This window comes from Argiope bruennichi, chromosome 4, assembly GCF_947563725.1.
Source record: "Argiope bruennichi chromosome 4, qqArgBrue1.1, whole genome shotgun sequence".
Lineage (NCBI taxonomy): Eukaryota > Metazoa > Arthropoda > Arachnida > Araneae > Araneidae > Argiope > Argiope bruennichi.
This window is the reverse complement of record NC_079154.1, coordinates 25387859-25411549: the sequence shown is the minus strand read 5'-3', so window position 1 is coordinate 25411549 and position 23691 is coordinate 25387859. Positions and strand designations below refer to the sequence as shown.

General features: G+C 30.0%; 1 protein-coding gene across 1 annotated transcript in view; it reads right to left on the bottom strand.

Annotated features, from left to right (window-relative positions):
- LOC129965823 (TOX high mobility group box family member 3-like) overlaps positions 1-16392 on the bottom strand; it is a 269775-nt gene extending 253383 nt beyond the window's left edge. The window contains exon 1 of the mRNA XM_056080034.1: positions 15296-16392. Within this exon, the coding sequence (XP_055936009.1) occupies positions 15296-15328 (33 nt within the window). The 5' untranslated portion in view covers positions 15329-16392. The remainder of the gene's footprint in view (positions 1-15295) is intronic.
- Positions 16393-23691: the final 7299 nt, after the last annotated feature.

The window sequence follows — 23691 nt, the reverse complement described above, 5'->3', positions numbered from 1 at the left end:
TTTACAAACAGCATTTTTGTATCTGTACAACGGTATCGGTCTACAGTTTAATTCTTTTCAGCTGACTCTGGATGCACAGTCTACAGTTCAGTAAGATGCGATATAAATGAGAAAATAGATTCAATGAATTGTTTCTGCAACAACTTTTCTAAATCATTTTTTCAGCATTTGAAATATTTAAATAAAGATATGAATTAAAAAATATTTTGTTTACTGAAAAATAATTCCAGATTTTTAAATCGATAGGATTCAGTCCTTCAGTTCTATCTAAATAATTAAAGATTTTTTTTTGTCTTTCAGCTTTTCCCACATAAATTTGATATTATAAACGATAAATTGAATTATTACCAAATTTTTTACCGGTTCAGGAAGAAAAATAAAATGAAGATAAGCGTGCCTATAAGCCATAAAAGATTTGCACTGTTTCTTTTAGTCCTTTTGTTTTGTTTGTAATAATTGAAATTTATAAATTGGATTATTACCTAACTTTTCTCGGCTTAGGAAAAAAAAATTATACTAAGCGTACCTATAAGCCGTGGAAGAATTGAACCTTGTTTCCTTATATGAAAATAAGGCGCGTCCCATTCTCGGAAGAATACACACACACTGTTGCAAAGACTTACTCCAACAAAGAATTTAAGCCGGGCGGAAACACCGTCATGCAAAAGGACTGGTAATTTAAAAGATGAGAAAAACGTTAAGGGATTTCGATGCAATAATCCCTAAATCACTTTTTACTGAAGGGAAAATAATGCGATGCAAACATGTCTTAGGAGCGGATTTTTGCAGATAAAGAAACAGTTCGCGAAACACCTTGTTGCGGAGGACGACTGAAACTGCTAAAACGCTTCGCAAAGAAAAACAAAATGGCGCCGAACAAAGGAATTCTGGCGCCAGATTTTACCAATTTGGGAACCAGTGAAAATATTCAAAGCAGTTTAAAGGAATGCTAGACAAACAAGGAAATAGTTGCTCAATTTTGAGGGAAATCATTTTACTCGAACGGCTAAGATTTGTTCTGGGAAATATCCATTTTATTGAGTTCGGAAATTCGATTGCAGGTTATTCTACATATGTTTTAGTCTTAAAATAGAAAAAAAAACATACGACTAAAAGACGTACCCGTCTAGACGTCCTATTATCTTGTTAACAATATCTTGGATACGATTGTCACAGATTAACTAGCGAAAGTTGCAGTAAAGAATCTCATGCATATTGGCAGAGTGCTTAAGAAATAATAAATTATTATTTGTTATATATTTAGATGAAAATGAATATAAAAGTTCCATTTTCTTGAGTTGGGATTTTTTTTCAATCAGTAATTTTTAAGGACACTCAAAACTAACCATTAAAATCGTTTTAAATATAAAATAATAAAGATTGCAGACCTCAGCTTAAAAGTCTTTGCTACAATACAACATGAAAAATGTAAAGAAAATATGAAGATTTCTATCTTATTATTACTTTTTATTCTATCTCAGTTGGTAGAGGTCAAAATAGTAATCTACCAGATGATTTCGCATTCGATACTGAAGCAGACCAAAAGAGTGATGATATTTTTAGCTCAACCCATCGTTACAAATGGCGATGGACAATTGTATATAGTCAAAAGCGAAGGCAAGAGTATGCATGATTCTTAAATGGTCATACTTCATATATTGTTATAATCTAGACTAGTTGATAGCAGTTTTTCACATTTTAAAACTAAATTCCAAATCTAATCAAAGAAATTTGTTGCATTGAGTCAGCACTCTAAAAAATATTTCTTGCTTATAAGTAAGCAGAAATTAGGAATATAATTAATAATCATTTAATAAATATTTTTTTAACATTTATTATCTATTAGCCATCTTTGGGGGCCAGCTGGACTTGACAGCATAAGTTGACTGACTTTTATAATCCACTAAAAATATTTTTAATCAAATTGTGATAGGCATTAAAACTGCTTTATTAAAATTTATTTAGACTGGCTTTATCTATAGTGTTACATGAACTTTCCTCAAGGACTCGAGTTCCAAGACATCGTAGTGCTATAAAAAATTATGTATCAAGGTACTCTATTTCAAATTGCTCGTTGTCTTTTGTGACAATATTATTTAATTTTCTAATACCTTATATGAACTGCATAGACAATTAATCGATAATTTAACTTTCAAAAATGGAAGAAAATCATTCGATTAAATTTTCAATAAAATGATGGAAATGGTTTAAAAAATTTTTTGTCTCAAAATCTATTATTGAGAATCAAGAAAAAAATATTAAAAGGGATGCTAAAAATTACATGGCGGTAAATTGGTATCCTTAAAAAAGGCTATTATTTTTAAATTTTAAAGTAGTGTAAAAACGTTTCGTACAATTGCATTTATGGAAGTTGTCGTTGGAAAGTACAAAAATTAAATTTAGTTTTTAATTAATTTAAATGTTAATTAAAAGTTCAAAACAATCTCTCCGAGTTGCAGAGTCCCACTCGTCAAGATATATGTTTGCCATATGTGGTAGCTACAGGTCAAGCGATCTAGTCAGTAGAACGAACGGACGAACGAACGAGCGCGCGCACACGCACACACACACTTCTATATTATTAGTAGAGATAAAAAAGTATAATCTACTGCATAACTATTACATTCTTTAATATCTGGTGCAGAGAGCATTATTATTAAAATGCAATTTAATCCTGAACATTTTTAATTGCTAAATATTTTTCGATTAAAAGCAGTTTTTGAATGGACCTCTAATACAGTGTCATTTCCATTCAGATCATAGGACTACCGGAATCCTGACATTCAATATGTAAAAAATTAAAACAAATCTTGGGCACAATTTTCATGGTGGAATATTCATAAACCTGCTCACTGTGTCCGAAATAACCCGGGTAAACATCAACGGACAAAAGCCGGACAGTAGCGGAGAACTCAAGGCCAGGCAAATCAAAACCTCCCAGACCCTTTCAAAGACCTATTTTCTCCTGCTACAGAAATCGCTCGCATTCTATTATGGATATATTCCATGTCGGATTTCCATCTCTTTTCAAAGAAAATGTTGCAACAAATCCTCTCGGAAAATTCGTCGACGCTACATCTACTCCCATTCGTAAATGGCGTCGACCCGATCGAACGCAGCGAATAAAAAAAAAGGGGGGGGAGGAAAGAAAAAAAAATCATGAAAAGGGTTGGGGAGGGAGGGGATTGTCAAATGACTTTGCAGTCGTGGGCTATCAGTCATTTTTCTGTCATCTTTTGCCCGACGATTTTTGGATTTATTTCATTTTAGCTCTCCTCCCCCCGCGGAAAAATGGTGCTCCGCCCCCTCTCTACTTTTGGAAGATACACGGTTCATACTCTAAGAGGGTGGATCAGAAAAATGAAGGAAAAGTACGATTTTATGGGACATTTTATGAACCTTACATACATTTTGAATGCAGAATGGAAAGGAATTGTCATGTGAGAGGAAGGGGGGGGTGATGTTTCTTCTCTGTCATGGAAACTATTGGGATAACATTGGGAATGTGGCTTTGGGAAAGCAGCTATGTGGAATTAAAATCGTCTGTGTAAATATTTCACTTAGGATTGTTTTTATTTTCTTGAATGCACAGTAAGGAAAGAGAACATTTAAAAATCTTAAAAATAAAATTGATATCGAGATTCCGATCATATTTGTTTATCCTGAGGATGAAAATATTATTTTTCCGAGTCTGTTGGTCTGTCTTTTATCAGTTAATAAACGATAAATGCACATAAAACCCACAATAAGCTGATAAGATGAAATCTGGCAGATGAAAATTTTGTCTGATGAAAAATTAATTAACACTGAAAGAAGAAGATCGTTTTCCTTATAATATGCCTTTCGTACAGTTATATTTTCGAAGATGGGAAATAGTGACAGTCCGTCATCTCAAAAATCAGTAGTATTGCAAAAATATCTATCTAGATATCATAATTTAAAAAAAAAAAAAACTGGGGCTAGTTTACTTGTAGATAACCGACATTTTTTAGTTTCAAAACCAGATATGAAATTTGTGGCATTTCAAAAGTCTTTCCTCTCCAATAAATCGGTTGAGTGTTCAGCGGGTTTTCATGAGCTAGTCCTTAACCAAGCCAGACTGTGTTTCTTTTACGTGTTGATTCTTTTACCATGTGTGTAAAAGAATCAACATGTGTGTGTTTCTTCACTTCAGACATGGGGGTGAGTAGTTCACTCCACCTTGATGAATACAGAAATGGCATGGGATCGGCTACCCTTTCCGATGATGGTACGTGACTCCTGTGGGAGGAATTGCATCGTGGCCGGTGATGTCTTAAGATCAATCATATTCCCCGCCTACTCTATCGCGACGTTCTGGTCATTCAGATTTTCCGGTCATTTCAATGTTGCGCGGTGTAGTCATTTTTGATTATTTATTGACTCATTTCTTCTCATTTTCACATTTTTAATGTCATTTTCTTCTTTTCATTAATCACCGAATCTCAGAAAAAAAAGTAAATGAACAGTATAAAACTCTCAGAGTAGAAAAGGAAACAAATAAGATTTTTAATAAAGAAAGAAATTTTAAAAACCAATTTCAGGAGATGCTGCAGCTCTGTCGCTCTTATGGTCAAGTTACCACTGGTGGGAAGACATAATCACAGGATGCTTTTATTTATATTTATCTCGTATATCTCACACATCACACAGAGATCTTTAGAAAAATAATTAAAAATTAAATGAAATTTCGCTCTTTTTCCGTGACAAACTCTGAAAGTATTATTTTACAAAAGATAGGCTTTCAGATCATATTAAGATTTAAAAATGAGAATTAAATTATTTAAATTTCTTTTACTAATAAGATAAATTTAGTTTTTAATGCATTTTTTTAAAAATTTTGGCCAACTCTTTTCTCGTATAACTTTAACAAAAGCGTTCATAAAAGCAATAAAATTCAAAATGTTTTCATTTTTTTCATCAATTATTTAATTACATTTTTTTTTCATTGCTGAAAGCTAAGGAAGAAGGAATTGGCTAATTATATGAGCAGTTTACTCGAGAGTCAGATAGTGAAGTTTCATTATCGCAAGAAAGCAAATGGCAATTAGAAAATGGATTATCCAGAGAGTTACATTTTTAATGGCAATGAGATATCTTTGGATTCGACTCCTTTAGCGATGTTAACATACTCAATAAACAGAATAAATATAAATCTATTAAAACATGACTTTAATGCCTGCCATAATTTTCTCACTCATACTTATTTTCTAATTTTAATTTAATTAATTAATTTTATTTTTTAATTAATATTAATTATAATCTTAATTTAATTATTTAAATTTAATTTTTATACTTTATTTTAAAACTAACCTGACGTTATGCATAAGAGATTTAATTTTAATTAACAAAAGCGAAAGTTCCCGGATAATCAGTAGGGGTCTCCAAAGATGGTAATAAATATGAACAGTAATTTGTTCTCATCAACTCAATGTCATTGATATCTGCAAGGTCATTGATTTTTTTTTTCCTTTAACAATTCTTTGTCCTGCTGAAAATGTTGGACTGTAAGAGAGATCTAATAAATGCAGCGTTAGATTTCTCAATCTTTTATTTTACATTTTAAACTTAGCTAGGAGAGTAATATAATAATGTGCATTGGTACGTTTTTATTGAAAATTACTTCGGTTCTGTTTTATTCTAGAAGCATTAAATTAAGGGTTAATGTAATAAAGTTATCGATAAATTCGTGTGGAATTTAAAATAGTTGTAACTCGGTAAACATAAATAATAATTAAAAAAATAGAGAATTAAAAAGCTTTATTCATCTAATTGTTTCATTCATAATTTCCTTTTTTTTTAAATTTTAGAAATTGTACTTTTAGAAATTATATAGGATAATAAGAGGACTAAAAGAATTGCGATTGCAATCATAATTGATAAAAAGAATTTGCAAAAAGAACTAGAAATCGTTAATCCTCTCTTAAAACCCTACATCTTTTCGGCAATGATACTTATCCTAACTGGAAAGCAACATTTACAGAATTAGAAAGATTGATGTCATCCAATTCATTCAATTAGTCATTCAATTTAGCCAATGAATAAAATAAATAAAGCATCTTATGAATTTCATGCATGGTTTAAAATAGTTATATGAGCATAAAAAATATTTTTAAAAAAGTCTAAAAAAGAATTAGAAAGCTTGAGATATCTAATTATATTTTACCTTCTGTATTTTTTTGAGTCAAATACCTAAATTCTAATTTAAGAAATTTCATTAAAAGAAATATTAATTTATCAGTGTCATTGTTGGTCGATGCATGAAGTTCAACGAAAGTCAATGTCTAAACTAAATTCCTTGATTGGCTCTTTTAAACATTATTCATCTAATTGGATATGGAACTATAGGAAGGACAAGTTATAAAATACATGTGTGACATTGTATTTTTGAACTGAATTCTAAACTTTCAAAGGACAATGAAAAATTTCATTAATGTAAATTATAATTTGATCAACAAACGCTTTAACTTTACTTTCTCAGTATGAAGCTGGGGATCAAATGCAATTTTGAAAAATAAGAAAAATGCTGGGTTAATTATCATTAAGGAAATTAATTTTAAAGGCAAAAGAATCCAGTTACATCAAAAGCTGCACACTTTGATTTCTGTCTTCTAAGTCTAAGTTTTAGATTCTTCCAGCAGTGCGAGAACTCCATGCTGGAAAGCAACTTTTACACAGGTATATGGGGTAATTGGACAATAGTTTGGTGTGTTGATGATCTGATTGCCAAAAAAGAGGAAGTTGATTTAAGTGTATTCTCGATTATGGGTCAAACAAACTTGATGATGGGTAGTCTCACTACATGGAGTACACCATTACATCATTTTGTTAAGCCGAATTGCCATACCAAAATGTGCAATTTAATGGCATATAATTCAAGACTGAATATTTTATTTGTAATAGAGATGTGTGCTTAAAAAAATACATTGAATAAAATGCTTTTATTACATAAAGGAGAATTATGTAGGATTAATTAGGAATTGAATAAAACGAGGAATAAAGAAGGAATATAATTTGCTGGCATTCAAACTACATTTACTATCACAAACAGTACGCTTAATTAGCTTATTTTTATTAAATAAAGGAGAATAAAGTAGGATTAATTAGGAATTAAATAAAGGGAGGAATGAAGAAGAACAGAAAAAAAAACGTGTTTAAATTTTGATGGCATTCAAATTATATTTGCTAAATTACAAATACAATGAATAAAATTTTGTTAAGTAAATGAGAATAAAGTAGGATTAATTAGGAATTAAATAAAGGGAGTAATTAAATAAAGAAGAATAGAGAAGAGAATGGATAAATAGCGAGAACGTTCAAATAATATTTGCCAGATCATAACTACAATGAATAAGGTGATTTTGTTAAATAAAAGATATTAAGTAGGATTAATTAGGAATTCAATAAAGAGAGGAATGAAAAAGAATAGAGAAGAGAATCGATAAATTTTTGATGACGTTTAAATAATATTTGCTAATACAATGAATAGGTTATTTTCTTAAATAAAGGAGAATTAATTGAGAAATAAGCAAAGGAAGAAATAAGGAAGAATAGAGAAGAGATGGGATAAATTTTTATAGCGTTCAAATAATATTTTCTAGGTCTTAAAGCAACGAATAAGGTGATTTTGTTTAATGAAGAAGAATACAGTAGGATAAATTAGGAATTAAATAAAGGGAGTAATTAAATAAAGAATAGAGTAAAGAATGCATAACTTGCGATGGCGTTCAAATACTATTTGCTATGTCCAAACAATAAATACAATGAATAAAGTGATTTTGTTAAATAAAGTAGAATTAAGTGGGATTAATTAGGAATTAAAAAAATGGGAGAAAAGGAGAATTAAGTGGGATTAATTAGGAATTAAAAAAAATGGGAGAAAAGGAGAATGAAAGAAAGGGTTACTTTTAATGGCGTTGAACTAAAAATAAATATGTATACAATACATACTTTATGATGTTTTTTTTTAATTATTTATCTAAAGTAAATGAGCTTTATTTCTTATAATAGCAATAACAAAAAAAAATCGGATACAACGAAAAAGAATTGAAAGAAATTGGTGCTCTTTAAAAATGCAAATTTATCCTTACTTTTTCCTTTTTATTACAAAAAACATATGTCAAAAATAACTTAATATCCGTCAACACTGAAGAAACCTTTCTAATCTTAAATTCGAAAACTTAAAAAAAAAAGTTTGCATACAATCACAGATAAATATAATAAAATAGAATTGTATTTATCTGATAACATTTCAATAAAAACATTTAGGAATTATTTTATGTACTATACAGTTTTTCACACCTACGCTAGCAGAATATTCTAAAAGATGTTTACTAGAAACAGTATATATGAGAGGAAAAGAGCATTTGAGCTTAAGTTCGAAATACAGTGAGATTTAAATAGAGAAAATATAAATTTAATACAAGCAAAGTTATTAGTGACGTTACAGCTAAAGATGTCATCCAACCGAAATATACTGTTGCCAGTGCAAAAATATAAATTCTTATTTCAATACTTATTATCTCTTTATGCCAAAGTATCCAGTGATTTCTTTAAATCCGTTGTGAAATTCAACCACCTACCAACACCAAAAATATATTTTGATACAAAAAAGAAATAGAGAAAAAAAAAAGCTTATAAATTTTTTTTAAAAGAAAAGAATACAGTTTCTTTCCCATCCATTTTTATTGTCAAGATTTTCTCAAAGCTATAAAAAACAATAAATCCCTCCCTTGGTCTCGGCATCTTTTCCCCATTGGGGAATATTAGGGAATTTTATCCCGGATCCAAGAGCCTCTGCGTATGACAGGGAATATAGTTGAATTAAATCTCAACAACAGTATTTCATCTTATTTTTCTGCAGGCAGAGATATTAAAGTTTTTTCTTCTTTTTTTTAAGGAATAAAATGCGAACGAAAAAGAAAGAATTTCAACATTTTGTCGATAAAAAAGAATCCTAAAACAAAATTAGTTTGGAATTCTCTAATGGATTTTTTTTCTAACCAAATTAGTTTTGTGATTTTATAGTTTAAAAAGAAAAATAAAGAATATTTTATGATCCATCGTGACAAAAGTATCTCCTGATTATATAATTAATTACATTAAATTATGAAATAACATGAAATTCAGTATTTGATCATATCGCAAGTTCGATCGCAGATTCCAATGCAGAAATGTGATATATGCTAATTATTATCTAATATATTTAACGTTGCCTTATGTCAAATTATGTTGATGTGATATTTAACTTAGAAAAGTAAAAAGCTCAATTAAGTGTTAGTTTCATCATTTCAGAGTCGTTTGGTTCTCCAAAAGATGGAATATTTTATAGACACACATGCCAAATTAATACTACAAATTTAGTTTTTTTTTTTTTTTTTTTTTTTTTTTTTTTGCGTTTTAACATATCACTGTTTATCTTTTTCTTATAGAATGCTTCTTTAAGTTCTCATTCGTCTAGTTATAAAAATTATCAAATTCAGAAGAACATATCAATAAAAATATATAAAATATATTTTTTGATATATTTTGAAGATACATAGAGACCATCTTTACTAACTTAAAGAGAATGCATTTGCATATGTCTATTTTTTGAAGCACTATAAGAGCTAGAAAACATTAGAAGTACCAAATTTGGCAAAGATAGTTTTGGAGAATAGAAGTGTGCACCTCCGAGTGATTTTTTTGAACTAAGAATTTTAACTAACTGAATTAAGCAAGGTTTAGAAATTTTTCTATGAAAACTGTCGGAAATATTATTGTACGTAATCTTTTACCACTAATGACTTTTACACCATTTAAAAATTTAAAATATTGCCTTTTTAACTATTCAAATTTAGTTGTGTAAATGTTTAAAAGCTCTGAGCTTCAGATAAAAAAAAATTATGTATTATTTTCAATAAAAGATATCATTGTTGCAATGAAATTCAAAAACCTTTGATTCTTTCACGAATTATTTAATCGTGTGATTTTCTTTCATTGTTGAATGCTATGGAAATAACATTATGTTTATTTTTTTCTCAATTTGAATAAGAAAAAAGGGAGTGAAATAACATTTCTTTAAAAAACAACGTGGAATTTGGGACAGATTATAGAATTTTCTGACGATTATAATACTTTGTCTTTTGTGTGTTATTTTGTTCATGAAAAAGCAAAAATAATGATTAAGGAAACAATATGAAAAAAGAAGCAATGTATAAACAGTATTATAAATATATGAAACAAATCAAGTAATAACGTATCAGAAAATGTCATAGGGCATAGTGATATTAATAATATTGTTGATTAAATAAGTAACAAAGAACCAAATAAATAACATGCAATATAAATAGAAAATAAGGAATGATATAACAGAAATAGATACATAATAATTACTAAAAACAAATAAAAATTCTAGTATAAATAATACCTCATCAAAAGGTAATTGCTAAAAAAAGAAACATTTAATATGAAAGCTTTGATACAATAGCGTTAACTCATCTACGATGAAGTTATGAAGTAAGAAAAACTGCTATTGAATGCGAAAAATATCAGTAAGGGTAACATAAAGAAGAATCTTGCGCACTAAGAAAGGAGAGACGTTGAAAAAGAGAATTGCGAAAGCTAGAAAAATAAATATGATCTTTCTACTGCAATTGAGGTAAAAGCAGACAGAAAAATGTGATCACTGAAACAAATATCATATCAATCTGAATAAAAGCTCATTTTCTGAAAGAAAATCGAAAGGATAATTGAGTTTTGAGTCTGAATCATTTATTTAGGAATGCGTATCTGTAGGATATATGGAAATAATTCGAACAAGATGCTGTATATGGAATCATGATACTCGTGACTTCCTTTCTATATAACTACTTGTTGTTTTGTACTGTTTGGGGTTTCATGGGAGAGGGTTGCTTTGTTTCGAAGAACAGTGGCGTAGAAAGAATAAGAGGCGTCTTGAATTATTGATTTTTTTTGTTATCAATGATTTAACAAAAATTAATATTCCCAAGGATTTTATTAAATTTTTTCATCCACTTATCAACATATTTTAGTTTCAATGGTGTCCTCCAAGCGTGACGCCAGGGCATCAACACTACACCACTGTAGTCGGGGAGGAGGTTCAAGTCTCGATTCCACGAAAAATCCACAATTTATGGACTTGGTACATGTTAAATCTATCGAGGGAAAAAGATCATCCGATTGGTGAGGCGTTTAAATTTGGAGTGGGAAGACGGCTCAGGTGACGGTTTTGTTATCTACTCACAGTTTAAAATTAGAAATCTTGTTCAAACATAGATTTCGTACAAGAATAGAACAGGGCATTTCTAATTCGAAGTTGCTAATGCATCGCAAAGTATTCCTTGTGTTGCTTCAAAATGGATTAATATAAAATAACTTTCTTAACCTTCCTATCACCCACAAGATGGCGTTGACATGAAACACGCTAGCATTGGACTAGCATCATAGAACATTTTACAGTTCTGTGTAGTGAAAGATTCTCAAGACATTCTTTCATTTCAGTTCGGGACAAAAATAATTTAGAAATAATCTAATCCATTAACTGCAATTATTACCAAGGACAGTTAACAGAAGAAAAAAAATGTAATACCGCCTAGTCATTACCTATACGTTCTAATTAAAATAAGAAAATTTGTATCAAAGTAAACTGCCTAATTATCTGTATATTTAAACCAAGATATCAACTCAGCAGCAAATTTTAGTTTCCTAGAAAAGCTTATGACCTTTAGATATACCATCAATAGCTGTTCACTCTCTTATTTTTCTCTTATTTCTAGCCCCATTTCCTAGAAAATCTCAAAAACACCTATGGGGGGGGGGCATGACCTAACCTCCCAGGTTTAATTACCAGTCCAACTTCGTCAATTTTTATTTCACATGAAAGCTCATATATATTATCTATTATTCCCCCCCCCCATCAACCTCCCATTTAGAGGTGTACCTCAAAATAAGATTTTAAGAAGGTCTCCAACCTCAACAATTGGGCCAATATCGCCAATTAGTTCTTTTCTCGTTTTAATCGCATAGTGAGTCATTTAGAATTCTCCTTATTTGTTATACAAATATATTTTTTTAAATATACTTTTCTTTTGTTGCAATAAAATGCAATTTATCTAAGTCTGCTGACGTGATGAAATTAAAATTATTATAATAGCGGGCGAACAGCTGGTTGCCAAAAGCGGCTTTTTGCCGAAGATATTGCTAAAATTTCTATAAATCAACGTATTTTAGCTTCTTGGCACCACGTTAAGCAATTTCGATTCGATCAAAATAACTATAATCACGTATCGCACTTACTCATTAACAGAATTTTCTGAATGAGAACTGAAATTTCGAGACCAAGTCTCCAAATATATTACCATCTGTGGCAAAATCGCCAAAAATGTTGCCAAACTTGGCTCCAAGAAGCCAAAATACAATCAGTCTACAGGATTTGTAACAATAGTAAACCTCAAATAGAAACAGATCGTTGTAACAACTGATTAAAATCAAAGTTTAAAACTCCAAAACAAATTCCGCCAAATCTTACAGCCTAAATGAGAAGACAAAAACAAAGCAGAGGGACTGACGAGGGAGGGGGGGGCTCATTTTTTTCACTCCCTAGAAAACGATCCAGAACTGTCGATTCTCGAACAGATTGCGAAAACAACGACTCCAATAACTGTCAGATACTCCGGTTCGATCGCCATTGGATATCGATGGAAAAACAGTTTTTACGATATGCGAATCTGGATCTGGGAGATGCTGCCACGGTCGGATCCCTGTGGATCAAGGTCCGGCAGGAATGGCGAAAAAAAGAAACGAATCGAACCGTGAACGGAAAAAGTTTTAGGGCATCTAAGTGGAAATATTTAGAAATAAGCGGATAAGAACAAGACAGAAAAGAAATAAAAATAAGGAGATGTTTCAAAAGCATTAGATCTAATTTTGCAAAATGATAATTTACTTGAGATCTAACATTCCGAACAAAATAAATTATTGTCTTAAACTGTCTATATTAAGACGGAATTTACATATAAATCCTTAATATTTTTATTTTTTAATTAATTTTGAATAATGTTATAAAAATTAAAAATATTAGGTATTTATTATATTTTTAATTAAAGGAATAGAAGCCTTCTTTAAAGAAATTTTAATTAAAAAATTAATGTTTCAAATTAATGAGTTCAAAAAAAATTATATTCAAAATTCCAGATTTTCAATTATTTTTTAAAATTTCCTTATACTCATTTGTATCGATTTCCACATTTTTGATGCACAAAAGAAGCAAATAATATTAAATAATAAAAAATGCATAAAATAGAAACTAAACATTATATCTAAAAACTCAAAAATACAAAATGATTTATTATTTTTATTTTTCATCTTTCTTTTTTTAATGATCTAAAATATATTTCCAGTATTTTATTACTTAATGCCATTTTAAATACGAAAAATAGATAAATCGGCCACTAACTCGTTAGAATTTTTTTGAGAACACTTATGAATTAATATTTATGCATATGTGTAATAAATCCATATAAATAACATATTTTGCTACTTATTTTAAAACATGTACAGTCTACTAGTCTTTTGTTAAATATATATAATTAAATTGTATCTAAATGCAAAGATTTGCAATACAAATATAAGCTAACTACGTACAATTTCCTTTCAAAATTCCATATATCATATTTTATTATAATAAGTTATTATAATATTTTTCACCTATATTTAAAATATAATTATTTAATACTAGGAAAAATGTTGAGCAAAACATAGTGAGGCAAAAAACATATTTGGAAAAAAAGTGCCATGTATTTGTACCATAATTTTGCAGAAAAATGCTGTAACCATTGTTCATAAAAATTCAATATGTTCTATTTAACTATTAACAACTTGCATTTTGCTCTCAAATCCTTCAATTAACAACATTAATTAATGCAATGTTAATGATTTGATAGCAAATCTAAAAAAATGAAAATGAAATAAAATGAATAAATTTAGATTAAAAGCGGAAAATTTAAATTAAAATTTTTTTAAAATTTCCAGTACGAATACATCTTATTTCTCATCACATAAAGGCACTATATGTAATAAGTACATTAAAAAAATATGCAAAACAAAAAATCTCAGCAATTTCTAAATTAAAATAATTAATTTGCTCGTTTTCATTCCTTTAAAATATCGTTTATTAAAATATTCAGTATATTTTTTTTAATCAAACGATTATAAGATAAAAATTTTTAACACCAAATGAAAAAGGATTTTTTTTTTCTTTTTATTTTAACGTTCTTATTAGATTAGAATAAGCAACCCGCAAGTTCTGTCTGTCATCTTTATCTGCTTTTGTGCTGACTTCAAAAATAAAAGAAAGTGTGTCGTAATTTATGGCTTCTTTCTTGAGTTTTAAAACTATTTCCAAGTCCTTTGCAGAGCACAAAATTTCGCTGATTTCTGCATACTTTCCAAGAGGAAAAGCTGTGCTTCAAATTGTTTGTTTAGGAAATACAATATTTCAGATACCAAAAAACTGCTTTGAAATTTTTTTAGCAGAATATATATTTTTTATAGAGACGTACAAAAATTAAAATGACGAACAAATGCGTAAGAATAATTTTTTAGTTTTAAAATCAAATATAATTATTTAATTTAGTTGTATAAATATAAAATCTATACTATATTATACAGACTTAAAACTTTTTTAAAATGAATTTTGAAAAAATAACCAGGAAGATAAATAATTCTATTTTAGCACTTTTTTTTTAAGAAATTATTTTTTGATACATTTAGAATGGATTTTTAGGGACATTATTAATTAGTTTATAACGTTTAATAAAATATTTAGAATTTATTTTTAATTTTTAAATACTTTAATTAACAAATCAAATTTCCAGCTCTGCAAATAGAATAGCATTCCTTTACAAGCAAAATATTATCTTAAATCATCAGAGTAAAAGAAGTTTACAATCATTTCTAACAAAGCAAAAACCAATCCAGAACTGACAGTTGATGCTGCGTCACAACTTAACTTCGCATAAAGGTTCGTACATAAATAATCGATAAGACACGTCAGCATTGCTTACCATAGGATAAAGAGAAGATAAACTTTATTCCGATAGATGTCGCAGGTCAACTGATTTGCATATAACATTTGATAGACAACTATACCTGCACATGCGTGCTGTGTCTTTTCGCCAAATATTATGAAGAATATTGAAAAAATTATGTTGCGAAACACTGCGCAAGTGAAAACAGAATTTATAATATATGGTAAAAAAAATATGTGATAACTTACCTTGTACATATAGGATTCGTACATCTGCGCCATTTTCAAAATTGTAGTGTTCTTCTCTTTTTCAGAAAGGATCTTGGATTAGTTCCGCTATTTCGATTGCACTCGAAAGTAATTTCCAGATACGAGTCTTCAGTCCTCTCTTGAGCACTGCTTTGAAAATTCACACGCTTATAGAAACAGTCAAGGTCATAAACACTAGTAAAGGAATTGTTTAAACAATTGTCAATGTCATCATCTGCTAATTATATGGAATTAGACTGGCAGTCAATATGCTTAGTTTCAAATCAGCAGAAAAGTTCGGTTAAGTTTTGAACAGTTCAGATATTGTTCAAAAAATGTTTTTTGTTGATTATGTCTCTCAAAACGCAGTTCAGAATTGTATAAAAAATTTTGAAGTCCCACTCCTAAAATTATTAATAAATAGATAATAAATAATAAAATAATAAATGAAAAAAAATGTTTAATTTGAAATAATAAAAAAATCAATATTTTAAGTTTGCGTTAAAATATTTAAATTCGATTCCCCTTGATAAAGACGATCTGAAACCGATAAATTCTTTTCTCTCAAACTATTAAGTTCCATAAATATTGATAGAAAACATTTCGCCTTTAAAAGCATTCTAGCGGCACTTCTGTCGGAAAGAAATCGGGAAAAGTCGGTGTCAAAAACAAAACTCGGACAACTTCCGAAAAAAAAAATTGTCCGACAATCCAAAAAGCAAAATAAAAAAAATAACTCAGAGAAAACTCCGATCTCCTCTTCTTTTCCGCCGATCGTCTGCAGTAAAAAAACTATCGTCTGCGCCGGCCGGAACAAACAACAAAGAACGCATCAGCAGCAGCCAACAGGTTGAAACACTATTCCCGCCGGTAATACTCAACTCTTCTCTAAGAAGAGTAGTGGAAGTCGTAGTAAATAGCCAGCAAAGCGCGGGAAAGGGAAACAATGGCTGCAAGACGGGAAAAAAATATAAAAAAAAGAAAGTCGTCTGCGTTCCACGTGACAGCAGTGTCTATTCTGGCAACGCGTCGCAGCAGGTAGGCGAATTAAGCGCAAAACGCGACAAGGCGCTAATCACGGTTTTAACCGAGTGACAGATCACTAATGATTGGTTTGCTTGGCTTTCCACTGAATGGGGGATTGTTTTCCGGCGAGCTGGGATTGTCGATTGTGGGGGGGAGGACGGGGAAAGAGGCCAGGGTTGCCGCGATTTCCATCGGAAGAAATGTGCCAAGTGGGATCGCCAACTGCCTCAAACGGTTTTGTCTCGAAGCTCCGCATCTTCCCGATTCGACGAGGGATGGAGTGGTGGCATCTGCCTCTCACGCAACGAGATGGGTTTTTTTTTTCTTTTCTTTTTCCCCATTTGGCAAATCGTGACTCTTTGAATCTCACAGGTTTTTTTTTTTATTTTTCCTTTTCTGCAAAAATTAAATGTGCAGTTGATTTCTCAATGCAATTGACAATAAAAATATTACTAGTGTCAGATTTTCAAATAGAACCTCAAAGGGAGAGATAAAAAAAAATTTCCTTTTCCTAATTGACAAATAAGTTTGTAAAAAAATACAAATTCTGTGAATTATAAAACATTAGGATAATATTAACATTTTATTAAGTGCATTCGGTCAGTTCACGTAATTTTATAAACTCCTGTTTCAATAATTTTCAGTACAAACATGGATGATGGATAGTCTGGAATCATAATAATAAACAAAAACAAATACATTTTAATAAAGTTAATAAAAGAAGGGATTAACCTAAAATAAGTCATCAACATGTTAAAAATGCTCTGAAATCGAAACTAAATAGATCAGTTAGAGATGACCTCATAATGTACACTATATAGGGTTGCGAAATACCAAACTGCTTTTCCTGAATATCAAATGGGAAGATAATAAATTGATTGAATATATTTTAACCACTGCCTTGCGATCAAGATAATTAATAAAGATGATTATACAGCCATTTTTTTTAGTATATTTTTGCTTATATATATTATATCATTACAGATTTCGATGTGGAACCACCTGCCATTCCTTCAGCTATAGGCAGATAGATGTACAGCCTTGTCCCATGCTGGTTAAATAGTCGTTAACTTTTAAATTATAGTTTAAAACAAGAGCTCCCAAACTGTAGGTAGCAACCCACTGGTGGATCACCAAGTTTATTTTTTGGCAGGTCTTGAAATATTTTTTTGAATGTATATGTATCATTCTGCAGAGTGTAAAAATGTGATGTGGCCTTAAACGCTTCTTCAAATATATTTTGAGTAATTATATTTAATAATAAATATTTTTTTTCCTCACAAGTTCTTTATGCATAAGGCGTCTTTCATAAAGAACACGTGCTGGTTGTGTCTTGAAAAATACATTGTGCTAAAAAAAGACTGGTCTTTAGATTTTTCTCAATAGGGCCTCTGTTCTAAGGGCCCCATATTGAATGCAGTCCACTTTTGGCCCTACTTAGTGGTGAAACTAGGAGGAATCAGGCGGTATGGCGTGGCCCAGGTAGTATTATAAGAGACTCAAAACTGCTAAGAATTTTAGAAAGCTATCTTATTATTCTTTAGTTCTAATTTATTAAAAACTTTTTTTTAAAAATGGCTAACTAAGTCTGGGAAAAAATGAATATGGAAAATCTTTTTTTTTCCAGCCTGATCCTGAGTTCCATTTGATTTAATTTTCTACATAATTTTTTCCATTTAAAATTTTCACACCATTATTAGAAAAAAAGTCAAAATTGTGTATTCATATATTATACTAAAAATAAAACAAAAACATCATGGCTCATTTTTTAAAAATTACAAAATTAAATAGATCAAAGAAAGTTTAAGTGGGTTTTTTTTTTTTTTTTTTTTTTTTTTTTTTTTTGCTACATGGTTTTCTTATAATTACTTTTTTTCATGGACAAAGTTTTTTTTTCTAAAGAATTTATGATTTTTGGAAAGCCTGAAACCTTAATATTAAATTATATATTATATTGATTAGAAGTTATATATTACAGGACACTCCGAATATCCACACCCCGACCACAAAAAAAAAAAAAAAAAAAACATGTTGGAATTATGTTTATGTTACATCTTTCTATATTTTTTTTTATTATTTCCGTTTTCAGTAAATTTAATGTTACATAAATCGTAGAAAATTTTATAAATTTAAAATTCTTTTTATGTATTTTGTCATTTTTGTTTTTAGTTGAATTTAATCTGGTATCCACTTCAGATGATGATAAAGTTGTAGCTTCTCTCTGCATATCATTATCCTTTTACCATTCAAATTTAATTTTTCCAGAATATCAATAATATTTGACTTAAATATAAATATATCAAGTTTGAGAGAGAGTCGAAACAGAGAGTGAAAAGATTTGTATGGAATAAAAATATTTTTAAATGGTGAATTTTTGTTCATTCAATTGAACCATTACATATTTGTCTATCGATAATTTCGATAACTCAAAAATTTAGAATCTTACGTTTACTTACATAAACATTTTAAAACAACTTAAGATTTATTTGAAAAACGTCATAATTTCAATTCGTATTAGAAGCCCGCGAAGACATCTAAATCATCGCCAACCTTCTCCAAAATTGCTCACCACACTATCAGAAACATAATTGTCCACGACGTCAAGTTGAACATACTTTAGAGTCATATATACAGAGTATATTTGGTAGAAACAAGCTACACACCTTAATACCTCTTTTCCTGAGGCCTAGTCTCTGCAACCAGACCGGTACGATCTCCCCTCTACTCGTAAATGAAAGTTTTAATTTATATGATAAAAATTCTACTATTTTAAGCATGACCACGTGCTTACAACTTTCTCATTTCCACCATTACTAAACTTCCTCTTCAATAATTAAGCCAGTCAGTCATTCACGATCTTTTCAAGCCACGCCAATGGTATGGAGGCACTCCCCTCCAGTTACGCTCCCCTCCTTCTATGAAAGCCTTGTAAAAGTACACTTCAAATTCATTTCTCCACGCACCCGAAGTGTTTCCTTTCTTTTCGGCATTCGTTGATTGACCGTTTCAGATAGAAATAGATCCATGGTAATAAGAATTGATATGATTTCTAATCTTTCATTACCTGCCAAGTCAGTTCTTCCAAGTTATTGCACCAAGATAAATTTGGACTGCTATATTTCTTTGGCATGGCGTACAATGATTATGAAAGTCCTGCTTACGTCTTGAACTACTTGCACTCGGTGCGGACTGAAATATCAATCCTTGTGACATTTTAAATACATGCCAGGTAAAAGGACATTTAAAATATTTGACATTCAAAGGATTAATTGTTGCAAGAAGCCTATTACTCCATAAACATAAAAATCATATGATATGGAATAAGGTAATGATAGAAGACATTTAATCAAATAACTAATTGTATAGATGATTATTCCAGGCATGATTTCTAATAGTTAACCAGAATCTTTTTATAGCATTTATTATATAATAAAAGTTTACAAACTTATTTTTAGTGTGTAATAAAAATGCTAAAAAGTCGAAATTTTTGCTTGAAGGATTTTTTTTGGTGTTTCCTTTTTTAATTCATAACTGTCAGTCTTCGGTGACCAGCTGATTGTCTATAATATTAATAGTATAAATTTAGTAATGACAACCAGCTTTCATTAACTTCAGTTTGTTACACCGAATAAAAGTGCTTTGAATGATATTTGCACAATAAATATTTGCTAGTTATATGCGGAAAGCGAGGAAAGTAACTGGAAAAAGTGATTCAATTGTTAAGACTGGGGACTTTGTGAACGTTTTATATTAAAATATCTCTAGATAATGGAAGAGGAAGTGGTCAGACGATTATTTATAAGGTATATATGGGTCATAAAGTTGCATGAGAAATAATAAATTGGTGAAATCGATAGAATGGCTACAGAACCTATTCGGGGTTTCCCCATAGAGAATATACAATAAATTAGGATTTTCGAGATTTCATTAAAAAATGGGAAGGAGACGATAGACGACTATTAATGACATATCTGGGAGCCTGAACGTTCAACTTAATATAAATTAAAATCATATTAGTTATCCATGTTTGTATGTATATTCTACATATTTTCATAAAAGTTTAGTGATAATTCAATTAAATTTTGAACAATTATTATACACAACATAAAAGAGAATAAAGCCAACTTTTCAATGCTCAAAAACTGTTTACATTTAACAATGAATTAGAAATTAATAAACTTGTCTTTTTTTATACTTTGAAGTATTCTACCACTATTTGTTGAATTTCTCTTTTATTTTGATATGCCTTTTGGCAAGACTTAAAAATGGTCTATACGATTTACCATTCATGATGGTAAGATTAAATCTATTGCCCAAACAAAGATAACCCCTCTTAAACTTCAGCATTTGTGAACAAAATTGAACCTACAGACCCGATCTTTCTTCTTGCGATTTCATTGTGATCATTGAATTGAAAGATGTTTTTGAGAGAATGACAACTCTATCTTTAAAGTGATGGTTTAAAAATTATTCTGATAATGCAAAACCACAAGAATATTATAACTCACTTGTTCGCCATTTAAAAGTTTACGAGATTCTTTAAATAAAATTTCCAAGATATTACCGGTAACTTGTTATTTATCGCATTCTTTTTATATTTTATAAAATTTAATATAAAGCAACTGTCCTTAGAATTCATGTTTGTCACGTGTAATCTGATATTTAAAATTGCTCAACAGTTTTGATTGGCAGATTGAATCATATGTTTATAACGAAACATTTTGCAAATTTTCACACATCCATTTTTCTTAACCTAAGATAGTTTCTTTGAAACAAAGTGAAAATAAATAAATTAAATATTCGTCGCCTTTAAGATTTAGATATTTTATAAGTATATTTTAAAAAAGGGCAAAATTTTCTGTTATTTCAACTTTCACAATATGAATACTACGAAGACAAAATAACATCATTTGCATTCATCGTAACTAAAAATATTTTCTTGAAAAAGAAAAAAAACTGAAGCATATATAATATTTCAGCAAATGTGTGGCCGAGAAGAAGAAACTTTCGAAATTTTAAAACTTTATGTCACCATGGGAAGCATAATTTACGTACAAAGAGTAAGCGGTAAGATATACATCAATCCACAACTCCACACAAGAGCAGAAAAGACAGAAAATTTGCCGTTCAGTGATTTTACAATGATATTTTGATAGGGATTTCTTTGACACGTGCCGATTTTGGAAAGGGAAATATAGGTATTTTTAAAAGAATGTTGTAATCCTTAGGGATTTTTTATCCCTTCACTCGGAACGTGTGAAAACGCTGATCAACACTTTTATAGAGTGAGTGTTGAAAGAAATTAAATTAAAAGTGGAATTGGATCAGGAAAGGAGAGGATATTTTAGAATGCAGTTAATATGGGTTAAATTAAGTTAAAAATTAGCAAATTAATTAAGACTTAAATTAGATTAAGAGATGTCATTACATATATAATGAAAAGTGATAGTATAAAATGCTGATTACTTGTGGATCTAAAACTTACCTTCCGATTAGATCAAACTTTCTAATATCTTCAAATTTCGGTTCACAATCCATATTATCAATGATAAATGAATGTTCTTCCTTATTAGTGCTCCTACATGGATCCCATAACTTGAATCCCTGTGAAGTAAAACAGCGAATCAATATTAGAAGAGATAAAAATTAAATTTCAATTTTTTCAATTTGAGGGAAATAAGAATTCTCGTAGTTATATTAACTTCCGGTTGTAAAGCAACACTAGGGCTGTTTTGGGACGAACCTCGTAATTTTGAATCGCGGTCAGATGACGAGGACGACACCTGAGCTGCACACCCCTCTCCACACCACATCAGCAGGAGGACGTTTGGCCCTGACGGATTTTACGTGCAACAGACATCCTTACATGACGGTTCTTCGGTGGAATCGGGTCTCGAACCTGAAACCCTTCGGCTCACGAGGCGAAACCTTACCACCGCGGCCCTATGAGAATTCTCATAAAAGAAGTGCGAATTCGCTGCGTCCTCTCGAATCAGAATTTTTTCATTGAGATTTTTCAATCTAAAGAGATTAAATTTTTTCCCTCTTTCAGTATAATACTAAAAGTTGTTACTATCGTGTACCAACATATTGTTTCTTTGAAAATTATCAGCAACTATCTTGGCCTGAATATAATGCGATTTTTTTTATTGTACTAAAGAAAATTACGAATAACTTTTTTTTCTTTTTATTTTAGCAACGAGATACGAACTTTGGAGCGGAGACCGTATACCAAATTTCATTCATTTGGTTAAAGTTATGATCACAGACATGTTTTTATTCAGTATTTATTGATTCTTTTTCAAAATTTAATAAATAATTTAAGAGATACGGACGATTTTGAAATAAGAACACATACAGATATACCTCAGCTCCACCAAAACGAGACTTTGAGCTACTGTATTTTCTTTTTGTATTATTTCTTTGTTATTTTTTAAAAATATTTTCCCCCATTCTTTGTATTGGTTTTAAAAGAATTTTATTTAATGAGATTTAAAAATTACTACCATTAATACGGATGAAAAACTGTTGCCAGAACATATCAGAATTTTGGAAAAACACTAAAAATTTTTTTTTTAAATAATCGATTACTTATTGTAAACTTAACTATTTAATTCTCTTAAAATGCTTAACAAAATCTTTCTTATATTTCATTATTTGCCAACAAAATTTAAATAATTAATATATTAATTAATAACGTATGAATAAAGTTAGCTATCGACATTTGTATTTTAAAAATCGTTTGGTACAAGTAATTTTTTCATTTTAATAGAAAAAAAAATGATTTCAGCGTTACAATATTTTAAACGAAAGTAGTTATTACATTAAAAGTATTAAACCCAGATTATTTTTATCATACACAAAGTCGTATATTTCAAGTAGTAATTTTATATAAAATGTAAAATAGAAGATTCGTCCTATATATATTGATTAGAGTCATCTGACTCTTAAATTAATTAAAATCCTTAACATCACTAATAAAAATTCTTTTCTTTAGTTTAGTTATATTAACGCCCCGTTTTGAAGCAACACTAGGGCTATTTGGGGAAGGACCTCCAAATTTTGAACTGCGGTCAGATAACGAGGGGGGCACCTGAGCTGGCACCCCCTCTCCGAGCTTCCACGCCACACCAGCGGAAGGACGTTTGGCCCTGACAGATTTAACGTGCACCAGACCAGCTTACACGACGGTTCTTCGATGGAATCGGGCCTCGAATCTGAAACCCTCGGACTCCGAAGCCGAGATCTTACCACCAGGCCAACGCGGCCTTCTCTTCTTGAAAGGATGGTTTGGTAAGAAGATATAAATGGACAAACATAATCTTTATCCTGATTTTTTTTTTTTTTTTTTTTTTTTTTGTCGTGTGACT